Raw genomic sequence first — 13,448 nt, 5'->3', positions numbered from 1 at the left:
ATGAGACTCCGAGTTAAACCCGACGATGAGATAGGCTTAGCCTACCTTGGTGATGACCTCGGCATACCCCAGCTTCTCCACAATTGGGGCTGGTGCTTGCAGTCAGCGCCGAACAGGAACAGTATCCGGACGAACTAACGTCATTGTGGAAGTCGGGGTAACGACTTAAAGTCTCAGGCACTCGCGCGCGTCTCAACACCTTCCTGCACTTCGAATTGAGGCTGAACAATAGGTGAGTCCCTGCAGGGCCTCCAAAGCTTGGCGCATAACTGACGCGCAAGCAGAAAGTACTCAAGATGCCCTTCTATCCTCCACCATGGGTTCCAAAGCTCCCATTCGATCCGCCTGATTCGATCACTATCTCCGACTTCATGTTGGATGAGAACTATGGTCGCCATCCGCTTGGTTATTCACACAATCCTTTTACGTGCGGCTTGACAGGCAAGACGTATGAGAGCCTGGAGGTTCGAGAACGCGTCGACTATCTTGCCCGAGGTTTGTCCAAGGAGCTTGGCTTCGACCCAAACAAAGGATCCGAATGGGACAAGGTCATTGCTGTCTTCTCTCTGAACACCGTGAGAATCTCCAATCCAGCGCGTATGCCAAAATACTCACATGTATAGATTGACACGCTCCCCTTGGCATGGGCCACCCATCGCTTAGGCGGCATCCAGACGCCCGCCAACGCTGCCTATAGCGCCTCTGAACTCGAATATCAGCTGAAGAACTCGCACGCAAAAGCTCTCTTCACATGCGTTCCTCTATTGGAAACGGCACGGGCAGCCGCTAAGAACTGTGGGATCCCCGAAGACCGCATATATATCCTCGAGTTGCCAGAGAAGATCGCGGGAAAGAGCACGCCCAAGGACAAGAAGACGGTGGATGACTTCATCCGTGAAGGCTCAAAGCTTGACCGCCTGCCACCATTGAACTGGGGAGCCGGTGAGGGTGCTCGAAGGACCGCGTTCCTTTGCTACTCCAGTGGTACCTCTGGTCTGCCTGTAAGCAATGACCTCTGATGACCTTTTGCAACTATGCTGATTCGGATGCAGAAAGGCGTCATGATCTCACACAAAAATGTCATTGCCAACACGCGTAAGAGACCCTGGATGCATCAAAAGACACGAATCAGTCTAACAATGTTTAGTGCAAATTGCAACCTTCGAAAAGCCGTACCGAGACACCATCATCAACGATGTACGAAATCAATCCGACTACACCGAAATGACACTGGGTCTCTTGCCCATGTCGCACATCTACTCGCTAGTTGTCATTTGTCATGCTGGTGTCTACCGTGGCGATGGTGTGGTGGTTTTACCAAAGTTTGAGTTTGCGACTACTTTGCAGGCGATACAAGACTACAAGATCAACGCATTGTTCTTAGTAAGCATAATGTCACTCTGGACGGCCACATGCTAACGGATAAGGTTCCCCCGATCATCATTCAAATGACGAAGAATAAAGACTTGCTCAGCAAGTATGACCTTAGTTCCGTCTGGTCACTGTTCACTGGTGCAGCGCCCTTGGGACAAGAAACAGCCGAGGATCTGCAAAAGATATTTCCTTCATGGAAGATCAGACAAGGGTATGGCCTCACGGAAACTTGCACTGTTGTAACCTCATCGGCGCCGGATGATATCTGGTACGGTTCTTGCGGCTCCATAATTTCAGGTGCAGAGTGCAAGATTGTAACTCCTGAGGGTACCGAGGTCACTGGATACGACCAACCGGGCGAGTTGCTTGTCAAGTCGCCTTCAGTTGTGCTAGGATATCTCAACAATGACAAGGCCAACCAGGAAACATTTCAGGATGGTTACATGCGTACTGGAGACGAGGCTGTGGTCAGAAAGTCGCCTTCTGGCAACGAGCATGTGTTCATTGTCGACCGCATAAAGGAGTTGATCAAGGTTCAGGTACGTTCTAATACACCATCTGAGGCGTCCTCTGCTAATTACCGCTTAGGGACATCAAGTCGCGCCAGCAGAACTTGAAGCTCATCTTTTGACGCACCCCGCTGTCAATGATTGCGCTGTAATTCAGATTCCAAATGAGAAGACGGGAGAAGTGCCCAAAGCCTTTGTTGTCAAGGCAGCCTCTGTAAGCTCCGAGAAGGATGACCGCACCCTTGCGCGCGAAATCGAGAAGTACGTCGAAGACCACAAGGCGAGATACAAGTGGATTAGCGGCGGAATCGAATTCATCGATGTCATCCCGAAATCACCTTCCGGCAAGATTTTACGACGAATGTTGAGAGACAAGGAAAAGGAGAAGAGAAGACAGGCTGGAAGCAAGTTGTAGAAGAGGGAAAAATCCTTGCCACTCTCCTTGGTACAATAGTGCCATCTGTAAGTAATGTGAATTCAATCGCACTGATTACAATTAGCGCTGCTTAATCTTTGGTTACAGCGGTTTCACCCTGTAAAAATAGTCACAATCTTCGCAATTCGAACATGGTTTCAAGAATCACACTGCCTTTCGATCGTACACGCCAGTGTACCTGATACACATGCGGTAGCGAGAATTTTGACGAGAGTGGGTCGAGCCCTATGTGTTGCCCCGTCCCCACAGCACCATGGCTTCACCACTCAAGAAGACGCAAGTGTATTGTGCTCGTCGTTGACGGATCAAGGCGATTCGATCGAGATATTTACAAACTACTCGACAAATTCTCTTCATGCACAGTTCAAACATGGCTCGGTGGTGTAGTTGGTTATCACGTCAGTCTAACAATCAGTTAGATGCACTGAAGGTCCCGAGTTCAAACCTCGGCTGAGTCAGCGTACACATCTTCTCTTCTCTTACCAGGAAAGAGAAGAACATATCTTTTGCTTTTCTTTTTTTCTCGGACGAGCAAACATACCTGGTGCTTGCATTGCGGCGAATGCCACACTGTTCCCGATCCACTGCATCTAGTCCCTGGACTAGGGGAAAAAGAACAACTTCCACGTTCCATGCCTCGATCTTTTTTTTCAGTCAATTTCGCTAGCGAATCCCTTGATACATGACGGTACTAACGCCACATTTTCTTCATCAAAAAGCAACAATAAGGCTCGGTGGTGTAGTTGGTTATCACGTCAGTCTAACACCCTGTTAGGCACACTGAAGGTCCCGAGTTCAAACCTCGGCTGAGTCAACTGCAATAGCTACCTCGCCGGTAGCAAGCTATCCTTTTTGCTGCTGCAAACGTTTGTATTGTTGGGATTTGTTCGTTAGTGTTGTGTGCAAGATTGAATTTTTTTCTTTAGCAAGTGGAGACAAAAAAGGCAAGAGCCTCGGCCCACGCAACAACTATGCGAACGGGGCTGGAACTCGTACTACGTAGAATGTCCCACTGTACCGTATAGAAAAAAGGATAGTAGTCTGTATCCTCAAGTCGTGTACACACGCTCGATGTAACATGTGAATTTGTTTTTCCTCCCAAGAGTATCTATCGGCATAGTAGCCAAAACTAGAAAGTGGTGTATGATCGATCCGCACTGATCACTAAGGAAAAAAAACTAACATTCAGTACCACGAACATCCGCTCCATACGACATCCTTACTGCAACCACCACGACTACTGGTCAACTATGGCAAAAAGAATGAGGTCTTGCCCGGAATCGAACCGGGGTTGCCGGAAGGCTCCTGAAAGCAAATCAGAATCCGGAGTGATAACCGCTACACTACAAAACCGTTTCACGAGCTGTGATTGGTTGTGTTCGTTGAAGAGAGAAGAAAATATTGAAACTATATCTTTGAGTCCGATAGTGTTATAGCAGCCAGAGTAATCAAGCAACTCTGCAGGAGTACGGTGATGTTGTGGTTCAGATTCTTGAAGAAAAGACAGAACAATCCAACTAGGTGTGGATCAAGTGGAACGCGAAAAAGGTTCCTGCAGTCCAATTGCAATGTGAACAAGGATATGTAAACTGACTACACAGAGACTCACCCTCCACACCCCACGTACTATATACACACATATGCACATATGCAGTTTCTCCAAGAATTGAGGCCATTGGTAGTACAATCAGCATTTTTCTTTTCTGACGCGAATGAGCGCATTACTTTTTTCAAGTTGATGTACCATTCATTCTTTCTGTGGACTATCAACCTATGAACCACCATAATCCTAGCCCCAGTGCTCTAGTGTTTCACACTGCGTGAATGGCTAGTATCGTCGCTATCCAAAGACTTTTCCACGCTCAAGCAAGAACAAAAGTGGATATAAAGCGGATAAAATAAAGAAGCAGAAAAGCAAAGATTGCCATGTCGATAAGCCAGTTAAAGAGAAAAGATGGTGGCGACGAGCTCCTGTTTTGGGTATCAACAGTGTACAGCAGTAGAAGCTGGCTTGCAAAAGAATAATTACAACAGGGAATAGAGATGTGGTGTTTGCGCGTGAGCGCGACGGCGTCTATAGCCTTGTTGGTCCGGCCTCCCCCCACCCCCTATGAAAAATGGCTTTAGAGAAACGATAATAGGAAAGATCTAGTTGAGAATGATGCACCTCAACACTAATGACGTCGAGTCGTATGGGTCATTACCCTAGTATGAGAAAGAAAACTGATGGGGCAATAGCTGAAAGTTGGAACGCGTCAAACGCGACAGACAACAAAGCAAGGCGGCGAGAAGAGATCGACCGTTAAGCATGCCCATTGTGCATGAACAAATCGTGACCGGGAGTAACTCTTTTTAGAAGTTGCGGAAGGGATCGTTACCAATGTCGAAATCGAAGAGACCAGCACCACGACTAGACTGATCACGGGTGCTAGTGCTCCACTGGCTACTTCCACGACGACGACGGTGCTGCATGTACTGTGCTCGAGCTGTGCCACTGGCCGAATGCTTTTGATCACCAAGAGCATTGTCAATAAAAGCTTCCATCCGAACAGTGCCCATGGTATCGAAAAACTGTTGACGGGTTGACGTGCTAGCCTCAGAAGTTCGGGAACTCATCGCACCACCTATGGGGTTGTATTCTGACGAGGGTATTGACGGTGGTACGCCAGCACTATACATGTCAGATGAGCCGTTCGAGTATACTGATGGTACATGCTGGTGAGAGAAACTTCGGAATGGAACACTCGGAGGAGGCGCGCTTGGGCCAGTTGAGCTCCTCTTCCTGCTGTGTTGTGGACCACGTCGGATAACAGGTGGGCTGGCAGGTTCTTCTTCCAATGGCTCCTCGAGATTGGGGAATGGAGGCAGACTAGGCATGGGCTCATCCTGCAACGCGTAGCGTGCCATAACCGGGTTTACCCGGCCTTTGGCCAGACGCACTGAATCTTGAACGCGGCTACGGCGAAGTGTCGCACCTTGGCGATGTTCAGATTCCTCTACTGGCGGTGGTACAGGTGGCAAAGATCCAACATCCGGCATGGGTGCAGTTGAACGGGCAAGGAAGGAAAGCGCTGTCAACCACAAGTAATGGCGTTCACGCGACGTCGTGGTAAACTTAAGAGCGCGCATTGGGGTAAGGATGAGGATTGAGCGGTTGAACAAGGTCTCATTCCTGGGAGGAGGGCAGTTATCTGCAACATCGAGAACAGACTGAATGATGACTAGGAATATGTTAGCTACACACGATCTTGAAGAAGACAAAGAACTTACGTTTGCGACCGCTCTTTCCCATCAATGCAGACCCAGATGTTGGTTGTTTGCTGCTCCAGAGAATTGCTCTCTCATACGGTGAGATCCAAACCCAACGTTTGTGTCTCACACCATGAGTAGCCAGAGAAGCTTCTTCTGCTGCCCGATTGATGTCTGTTGATGTCTCAGGACCACCAAAGGCCTTCCTCTTACGGACATATTTCCACATGAACTCTCCAATCATTGACGCTGCAATCGCATCAACAACACTTGTTTGACTGGCTGAGCTGTTGATGGAGCCATTGGCAGTATAGCCTGTGGCTGCGGTGGCATTTGAAAGTTGATGTCGGTGTTGGAAGCCACTAGCACTGACAATATCGCTTGGGAGCGGTGGGATTGAATAGGTGTCGTCATTGCTTGGAGTGGCTGGAAGCGTGGGAGACCTGCTGCGAGAGCGGCTAGCCTTTGTTACAGGAGCAGCTGATCGCACTTTCCGTATACTTTCTTTCCTTTGATGCTTCACGCCATACGGACGGCGTCCAGTATACGGACCGCTGTTGCGGGGTGTCGGGCTTTGAGAGCCCTCGCTTTTGCTCATTGGTTTGTTGCGCGAACTGGACCGGGTAGGAACTGGGAATGGTGGCTTGGGCAAGTAATTGTTTGATGTAATACTGCCAACACTTCCACTGCGAGTCCGGGCGTGAACTGCAGAGCTGCTCTGTATCATTGCAGATCGCCGGATGCTGGGCTGGCGGCTAATCACTGTACGTTGAGCCTTGCCGATCTTGACCGGTTTCTCCATGGAACTACGCATTGAAGGCACATTTACGCTGTTAACCGAGTCCACTGATGGCCTGGGATTTGGCGAGGTTTCATTGTCTTCTGGCACAGGTGTCGGAGGGTTTACTGGCCGTCCACTCTTCGCATTCCGTGACGATAGCATTGCCGTAGAGTATTGAAGGCCCCTGAAGTCATCATCGCTGAGTTCAACTTCTGCATCCTCTTCCTCAGACGACGGACCATCGAATCCAGCGAACAAACTGCTTGTGCGAAATGGTCGACTAAGTGCGTCTGAGTGAAGCTGACTAGACAATGGCCCGTTATCATTGTTTCCAGGATAACGATTCTCCACTTCCCTCTCCGCAGCCTCTTCGAGGCGAGCAGTGAGATTTTGGCGAGCAGCTATCTTCGATGTAGGCTGTCCAGGGGCATCCGTGGCCAAATGTTGGAAATCTTTTCTGGCGACTCCGTCATTGTTCGTCTCGGGTGTTCCGGGCTTGGAAGAAATAGCAGACGGAAGGAGATGCGGCGGGAGCTTGACCGGTCTTTGGTCAATCCTGATGGGTTCGGTCTGCATTGCCGTTGACTGCATTGGGGCTACAAGATCTCCGCTTGTCTGTGTCGATACAGTCTTGGTGCCCGGAGGAAGAATAGGAGCTTTAGGTGATGAAGGCGCTGACGTCGGGGCGTGGATGGCAATCGACGGGATCGGAATAGGAGCTGGCGGATTAGCTCTCTTGGGTCTCTCAGGCGCAACATCTGGTTGGACCAAGGCATCTGTTTGTGTGGCTGTGGAGACTAGCTCAACTTGAATGGCTTGTGGGAGGAGTGCCTGTTCTGAGGGCACAGGGATCTTGGGGGTAGGCGGCGGGCTTAAAGGCTCAACGGTCTGTACGGAGCTCGATTTCATGATGCATGTTTCAGAGGTGACATGGGGTGTTGAGCTGGCGCTCACGGGTACAGAAACCCGCTTTCGACTCTGGTTAGCTTCTATTTCTGCTGCAGTAGATGCGCAGTCATTCAGTTTTACCTGAGGAGAAGGCTCGGTGGTTTGCGACCCCGCTTCCATCATCACAGGCTTGGTCGGGGATGGTGGAGGAGTAGGTTGGACACCAGTGTCAACATAGAGAGGGCGTGGCGGTGGAAAGACTAAAACGGTATCGCGGGACGTTAGGGTTACAGAGGACTGCTCTGTTTCGTAGGATCCCTTGCGCGGCTCAGGCTCCTCGACTAATGTAGCAGGGCTATCCCGGGTGCCATGCTGGGACTCATTACTTAAGCCTAGGATGCGTTTTGCTTTTTCGTCAGGCAACATCGACTGTCGCGACTCCCGCACCCTACGCGCTCTCATCTCGTGCTCGGTGAAGTCATCAGAATCAAGCTCCAGCTCGTCCAGTTCCTCCTCCTCCTCGTCAAATATGAGTTCGTCGGCAAGACTCATACCGTTTCCGCGAGTGTATCCATCAGCGCTCATCAGAGACATGCGGTAATTCCTTCCAATGCTCTTCCAACTGCTATTACTTCGATCCCTGGAGTGGCGCCCGATACGAGTAGACGATCTTCGCTGGGGCGAAGAGCGTACGCTGCCTGCTTCACTCTCCGGTACACCTGCATCTCCGGTGGTATCTTCTGTGTCGCTTGCGACGTGAGCCTCTTCTTTGGCCTTTTCGTGCATGGCAATCTCGTCCAGAAGCATCTGCAGCCGAATCTCGGATACGTGAACCCGTCGTTCCAATGCTCGTTTTTCCCCAGCCCATTCTTCTTTTTCACGAGCCCACATGTCGTGCACCTTGGTGGAATCGTCATCTTGAGTTCGCGTCCTTTTTTCTGCTGCAGCAAGCTTCTGTCGTAGATCAACATTGGCTTCCTTCATTTTGTCTCTCTCCCCTGCGATCTCCTCCAAGGCGGAAAGAGTCTCATTCTCAAAGTGCTGAAGCTGGCGCTTCGCTATTTTGCATTCCTTGTTGGAGGACGCCAGCTGTTTGGCAAGTGTTTCATTGTCAGATCGGGCTGAATCTAAATTAGCCTCCAGATCATCGATGAATCTGTGTTTTGAATCAAGTTCCCGACGTAGGTTAAGAATCTCCGAGACTAGGTTCGCATGTAATGTTGGTGTGAAACGACGGGGGTCGAGAATTGAGATATTCTCGTCGTTGGCGGCGTCCCCTGAGCTGAACCCTCGGTCAGGTGGCATAGGAGGCGGCGAACTGCCAATGTCGCTGACTGGTATCTCATGATGGGAGCTCCTTCGTGATAAGGAGTCGTATGGAGTTCCAGCGGGTGTGGGTAATGAACGGCTAGCAGCGAAGGCCTCGCTGTCCGAGTAGTAGTCGGTAGACATGTTGAGAAGAGTATATTGAGGCAAGGAAACAATTGTCTAGGAGAGGGGTCAGAACCACAACGAAGTGGTGCTGCGGGTGTGAACGGTTCAGCGCATGCCTATGTCCAAGTTAGAATACGAACAGAGAGGCACGACGAACAGGTTGTCGGGATTTTAGTGACTTGGTTTAGCTCTGTTCCATAAGTACCAACGAGTACCTGAAAGCGGGGAAGAGATCTGCAGTCCCACGACACAGTAGCTGCTAACAGCACTGAGGCCTACGTACCGGTTGGACTCGCAACAAAACGGTCGGGTGTCGGACGCTCAGTTATTCGGAAGAAGTACAGGCAAATCTGCAATTGTGTGCGGCGTTGTGGCGTATTATATTGTAGGGACGTTGAAGTAAAAGAGTAGTGTGGACAATACAATGAGTGCGACAAATGACGTAGAGTAGATCGCTCTGGAAAAGAAAGAAGAAAGACGGTCAGGTAGTGCGCGGCAGGGAGAACGACAAAGAGAAGCCGTGTAATCTGCTACACGACGCGTAAGAAGGATGAGGAGAAGGACAAGTGGGAGGGACGAGGCACAACTTGAGCATTGCATGCACGAGTCGATCATGCATCAGGCTGGGGCAAGGGACGCAGGCACAAGTACGCACAGTCCTCTGGGGGAGACGGGAGTGCCACCAAAGTAGCAAATGAAGATCGCAGAATCAATCAAACCCCATCTGTGCCTATTAAATTTGTTTCGACCTCGGAGCCCGCGAGCTTATGCAGAGCTTCCCACTAGCGCGCACAAGTGACCCTGCAGGCACGCACTTCGTATACCAAGGATCCCCTGTCGCACGAGTTGTCCCGCGCTGTGGCTTTTGGCTGCTGGTCATTGGCTGCGCTCCTAGGTCTAACGTTCCGTGACATGCGTCCCGCAAAGACGGCCAATGTCAGAGCAGGTTACATGTAAAGGGAAATGATGATCCGAGAATGGTTGGTCGTATCGAATCTAGCTGTGCAACGGGTGTGATTGTGCGCAAAGATGCACTAGCGAATGAGAAGCGCAGACGCCTAGGAATGGCTGTTAGCTCGTTGCAAACAAAAGGCCGTATCGGCAGTCACGTTAAAAGGGGACAAGTCGTCATGGGGAGAAAGTGTACAAGAGTGGCAGTCGCGTGTCAGTAAAAAAAGAAAAGTCTGGCCTGTCCGGCGGAATCTTCAGCTAAAGTCGGTCGGAGTTCATTGTGCGGTCCGGGCAGGTAGAGGCGCGATAGCGCCCAACTACCCGGCGCGATGCCGTTAGGTTTCAGCTTGCAATTTGAGCATCAATCCTGATACCGCCCACGGTCAATTCTTCCCTTGACTCTACTGCAGCCTGCCCGACTAGCTGAAAAAGTGGCTATACATGGCGTTGACGGAGAAGGCAGTTGCATGGACAATCAACCTCACCCTATCCATCCGAACACCCCCACGAAGTGAAGCTGCGATATGAGTTTCTACTTTGGGATCAAGGGATGGCCGTGCGCGCTTGGCGGTGGTAAAGGAGCCGAGCATGTGTCTAGATCGACGAGATAAATCTCCAACTTGGACCTGCCAAGAGCTATTCCAGGAGCCAACTTTGCATACTACACCAAGTATGTAGGTGTGTACTCAACTTCCTGGTCGTCATGCATTCGGTGCTGGCACGACTCGAAGACAGGGTCAGTCACGTCATGTTGCCTGACCTAGACAAACCTTTCGATTAAGCAAGGTCCCGCGGCATAGCAAAGGCATCGCGTTGCCGGCGCATCTTTGCCTAGAGGCTTCTCAACAATCAATCGATTATTCAGCCTTGCAGCGCAGCGCAGTGAAGCTAGTCGTCGTCGATCAATAGTCGTGGGTCCTGTCGAGTATTGTACCGATTCGATAACCAATATAATACGTAGATTGTCTGCATGTCGTCCTGGTCCACCTGCAGGCGCGGCGAGTGGACCCGATGTGCGGACGGCTGCAGAATCGCTGCAGGGTACTGTGCGACCGCAACGATGAGGGCGACGACATGTCACCAAACGGACCCGGCAGCCGTGTGAGATGGTGAGATGCAAGGAGCTGGTCAGGTATGTTTCTGCTTCTCCTTGTGCACCAGGTGTGCCGACGTCTGCTCGGGGCCATCGGATATACCTGGACGAAGCAGGCAAATAGGAGTTTTGCGTCGTAATCAGCTAGGATTCCCTCGGACCTGGCGCCGTCTGGACACTGCGCCGGACAGGATCGCGCAGAGCATGAGGGGCGGAAGGAATGGTGCCGTGTTGGCATTGCGTCCGGCACGCCCCTCTGGTTGTTGTGCACCCTCTCCCCTGGCCGTTACGTTGCTAGTGTGTGTGTGTGTGTGTGTGTGTGTGTGTGAATGCGTGTGTATTGTGGTGTGGTCACTTGGGCAGGGGCGACAATGCGCCCAAAACCAGGGACCCTGAGCCCCCACCACGCCCACGTGACTAAGCGACTGTCCGCCAAAATTTCATGCACACAGTCATCAAGCCGAGCCCAACTTGAGCCAGGTCCAACGATACCTCTGGGAAGAGTTCACGAGCGACGCCATGGCACAAAATGAGCAGAACGCGCCAGCGCAGCAGCCGTCTGCGGATATGCCACCCGCCATGGCCGAGGTGAAATCGCAGGCTGTGGACGATCTGCTCAAAGAGATGAACCGCATGCCGCTTTTCATGACAAGCCTGGATGAAACAGATGGTGAAGGTGGCGACAACATGGCCCTCGAAGCGCTCAAGGCATTGGCATATGAAGGCACCCGTGCTGAAATTGCAGAAAACTTCCGCCAGCAGGGCAACGACTGCGCAAGGACAAAGCAGTGGTCCAATGCAAAGGAATTCTACACAAAGGCAATAGCAGCCCTCAAAGGCCCGCAGACCCGTCGAGGCCCAGACGCTGCAGGGCCGGGCATTATCGATGACGAGCTAGATGAGCAAAAGGAGGCAAACAAGGAGAGGTCGATTGCAGAGGCTGTCTACGTCAACCGAGCGCTGTGCAACTTGGAAAAGAGTACGTCGTGCACAAGGGAGCATGCCTAGATGACGGGTCAACTGACATGGTGCAGAAAACTTCCGCTCGTGCATCCAAGATTGCGTAGCTGCACTTCACATCAACCCATCAAATGTCAAGGCTTTCTACAGATCCGCCACTGCTGGCTTGGAACTGAACAAGCTAGACGAGGCTGCATGGGCCTGCAATCGTGGACTAGCCCTGGATCCTTCCAATGGACCCCTCAAAGCTCTCCAAACCAAGATTGAGACTCGAAAAAAATACGTAGAATCTGTGGAAAAGGCGCGTCGAGAGCGCGAGGCAAAAGCTGCGTCGGAGCGTGCAACACTGCAACTTGCCCTCAAGAGCAGAAACATCCTTACCCGAAACACGGACAAGGCGCCAGATCTAGAAGATGCAACGGTCAAGCTGGAGAACAGCATGGATCCTTCTTCGACACTGACATTCCCGGTCATATTGCTCTACCCTATGGACTCGCAATCTGACTTTATTAAAGCATTCTCCGAAAAGGAGAAACTAGACCAACACTTGGACTATATCTTTCCCCTACCATGGGACCAGAAGCACGAGTACACGGTGGAAAATGTAGAAGCGTACATGGAGACGGCAGCAGGCGGGTTGATCAAGGTAGGCAAGAAGATGAGCCTCGGCAAGGTCCTAGGAAGCGGGAAGCCAGAGATCATCGATGGCCTAGTATCCATCAGCGTGGTTCCAAAGGACAAGGCTGCCGGTTGGATCGAAGAGTTCAAGAAACGACAAGGAAAAGCTTCATAGCTCAGGCCATGTATAGTATGCACGTACATACTTACATAACCCACGGCGTTTTTCTGCCACACGGTCTTCCATACGATCATCGCCGTTAACGGCCCGAAAATAAGCGCGGATGTATCGCTAAACGCGTGGGATACGAATCCGGTGCTGTTCCCAAAGTCCGGTAATGAAGGGTTCCTTCGGCGCATGGACAGTAACCATGTGTCACGCAATTGTCATCTCAAAACTGCTCAACTCACTTCACTCCCCTGAACATGTACGTAAGTATGTACACTGCCTCGGGCCGCACATACAGACGAGTATGACGTACATGTTTTTCAGCATGCACACGTACTACGTTTTGGTCACGGGACGGAACGAGCACAAAAATAGTCTTGCAAGCAGAAACAGTTGTACATATCTGGCTACTGCCACGTCATCTGCTCCTTATATCAAATATGATAATACGTACTTACATAGCCTCAACCACAGCGTCGTCCACCTGTACACGAGGTAAACATTACCACATCGGCAAATAATGATATTCGCCAAGTATTTTGAAATACAAGAAGAAAAAACGGCTCGGAATGCGCCCATAAGCCTTCCCCAGCCTCTACTATAACACACCATATTATCCATATCAGCCAGCCTCAACAATCTCGACCCACGTCCCCTTTCCCATGCCCAGAACCCGGGTATACGGTCAGACGCACCTAGCACAGCGGGGCCCAACGGACGTGCACCCCCGAACAGGACGCCGTAGCACAAAACTATAATATACACAAAGATGCACAATGTGGCTGGGCTGGCTGACCCTATAAGCGGGGTGTGTTATTATCACCATGCATGCAGATTTTAACCAACCAACCTTATTTCAACATATACGCGAACAGAGCACCATTATCTCTCATAGCCCCACAACACGGCAGAGGCAGAGGGCAGAAGCGAACAGACCTCCCGAACTCCCTAGTATAGTAATCCCTCGATCGCCCCTCTCCTTGACC

General features: G+C 51.0%; 3 protein-coding genes and 3 non-coding genes across 6 annotated transcripts; 4 read left to right on the top strand and 2 right to left on the bottom strand.

Annotated features, from left to right (window-relative positions):
* Positions 1-296: 296 nt before the first annotated feature.
* COCSADRAFT_169516 (uncharacterized protein) lies at positions 297-2,298 on the top strand (the record flags this gene model as incomplete). Its single annotated transcript, XM_007699867.1, has 6 exons — positions 297-575; positions 624-1,001; positions 1,053-1,095; positions 1,148-1,383; positions 1,428-1,913; positions 1,963-2,298. 6 exons carry the CDS (start codon positions 297-299, stop codon positions 2,296-2,298), a joined length of 1,758 nt encoding a protein of 585 aa, XP_007698057.1.
* Positions 2,299-2,691: 393 nt separating this feature from the next.
* Positions 2,692-2,777, top strand: COCSADRAFT_t33. The gene has a single exon. It is a non-coding gene; the product is annotated as a tRNA-Val (tRNA).
* Positions 2,778-3,047: 270 nt separating this feature from the next.
* Positions 3,048-3,133, top strand: COCSADRAFT_t34. Its single transcript has one exon. It is a non-coding gene; the product is annotated as a tRNA-Val (tRNA).
* A 451-nt stretch (positions 3,134-3,584) lies between these two features.
* On the bottom strand, positions 3,585-3,672 carry COCSADRAFT_t30. The gene has a single exon. It is a non-coding gene; the product is annotated as a tRNA-Gln (tRNA).
* A 715-nt stretch (positions 3,673-4,387) lies between these two features.
* On the bottom strand, positions 4,388-8,785 carry COCSADRAFT_300199 (uncharacterized protein). Its single transcript, XM_007699866.1, has 2 exons — positions 5,590-8,785; positions 4,388-5,540 (listed from the first exon to the last, which is right to left on the bottom strand). The coding sequence occupies exons 1-2, from the start codon at positions 8,687-8,689 to the stop codon at positions 4,672-4,674; spliced, it is 3,969 nt and encodes a 1,322-aa protein (XP_007698056.1). The 5' UTR covers positions 8,690-8,785; the 3' UTR covers positions 4,388-4,671.
* Positions 8,786-11,181: 2,396 nt separating this feature from the next.
* On the top strand, positions 11,182-12,968 carry COCSADRAFT_35112 (uncharacterized protein). Its single transcript, XM_007699388.1, has 2 exons — positions 11,182-11,694; positions 11,750-12,968. The coding sequence occupies exons 1-2, from the start codon at positions 11,235-11,237 to the stop codon at positions 12,466-12,468; spliced, it is 1,179 nt and encodes a 392-aa protein (XP_007697578.1). The 5' UTR covers positions 11,182-11,234; the 3' UTR covers positions 12,469-12,968.
* Positions 12,969-13,448: the final 480 nt, after the last annotated feature.

Source organism: Bipolaris sorokiniana (genome assembly GCF_000338995.1).
Source record: "Bipolaris sorokiniana ND90Pr unplaced genomic scaffold COCSAscaffold_4, whole genome shotgun sequence".
Classification (NCBI taxonomy): Eukaryota; Fungi; Ascomycota; class Dothideomycetes; order Pleosporales; family Pleosporaceae; genus Bipolaris; species Bipolaris sorokiniana.
This window is presented reverse-complemented; position numbering and strand designations above follow the sequence as displayed.

Excerpts from the sequence above, each read along its gene's own strand:
- COCSADRAFT_300199 (XM_007699866.1), bottom strand. The coding sequence starts at position 8,689 with ATGTCTACCGACTACTACTCGGACAGCGAGGCCTTCGCTGCTAGCCGT. Across the intron at positions 5,541-5,589 it reads GGGAAAGAGCGGTCGCAAAC|TCATCATTCAGTCTGTTCTC; the intron begins GTAAGTTCTTTG and ends ACATATTCCTAG.
- COCSADRAFT_35112 (XM_007699388.1), top strand. The coding sequence starts at position 11,235 with ATGGCACAAAATGAGCAGAACGCGCCAGCGCAGCAGCCGTCTGCGGAT. Across the intron at positions 11,695-11,749 it reads GCTGTGCAACTTGGAAAAGA|AAAACTTCCGCTCGTGCATC; the intron begins GTACGTCGTGCA and ends GACATGGTGCAG.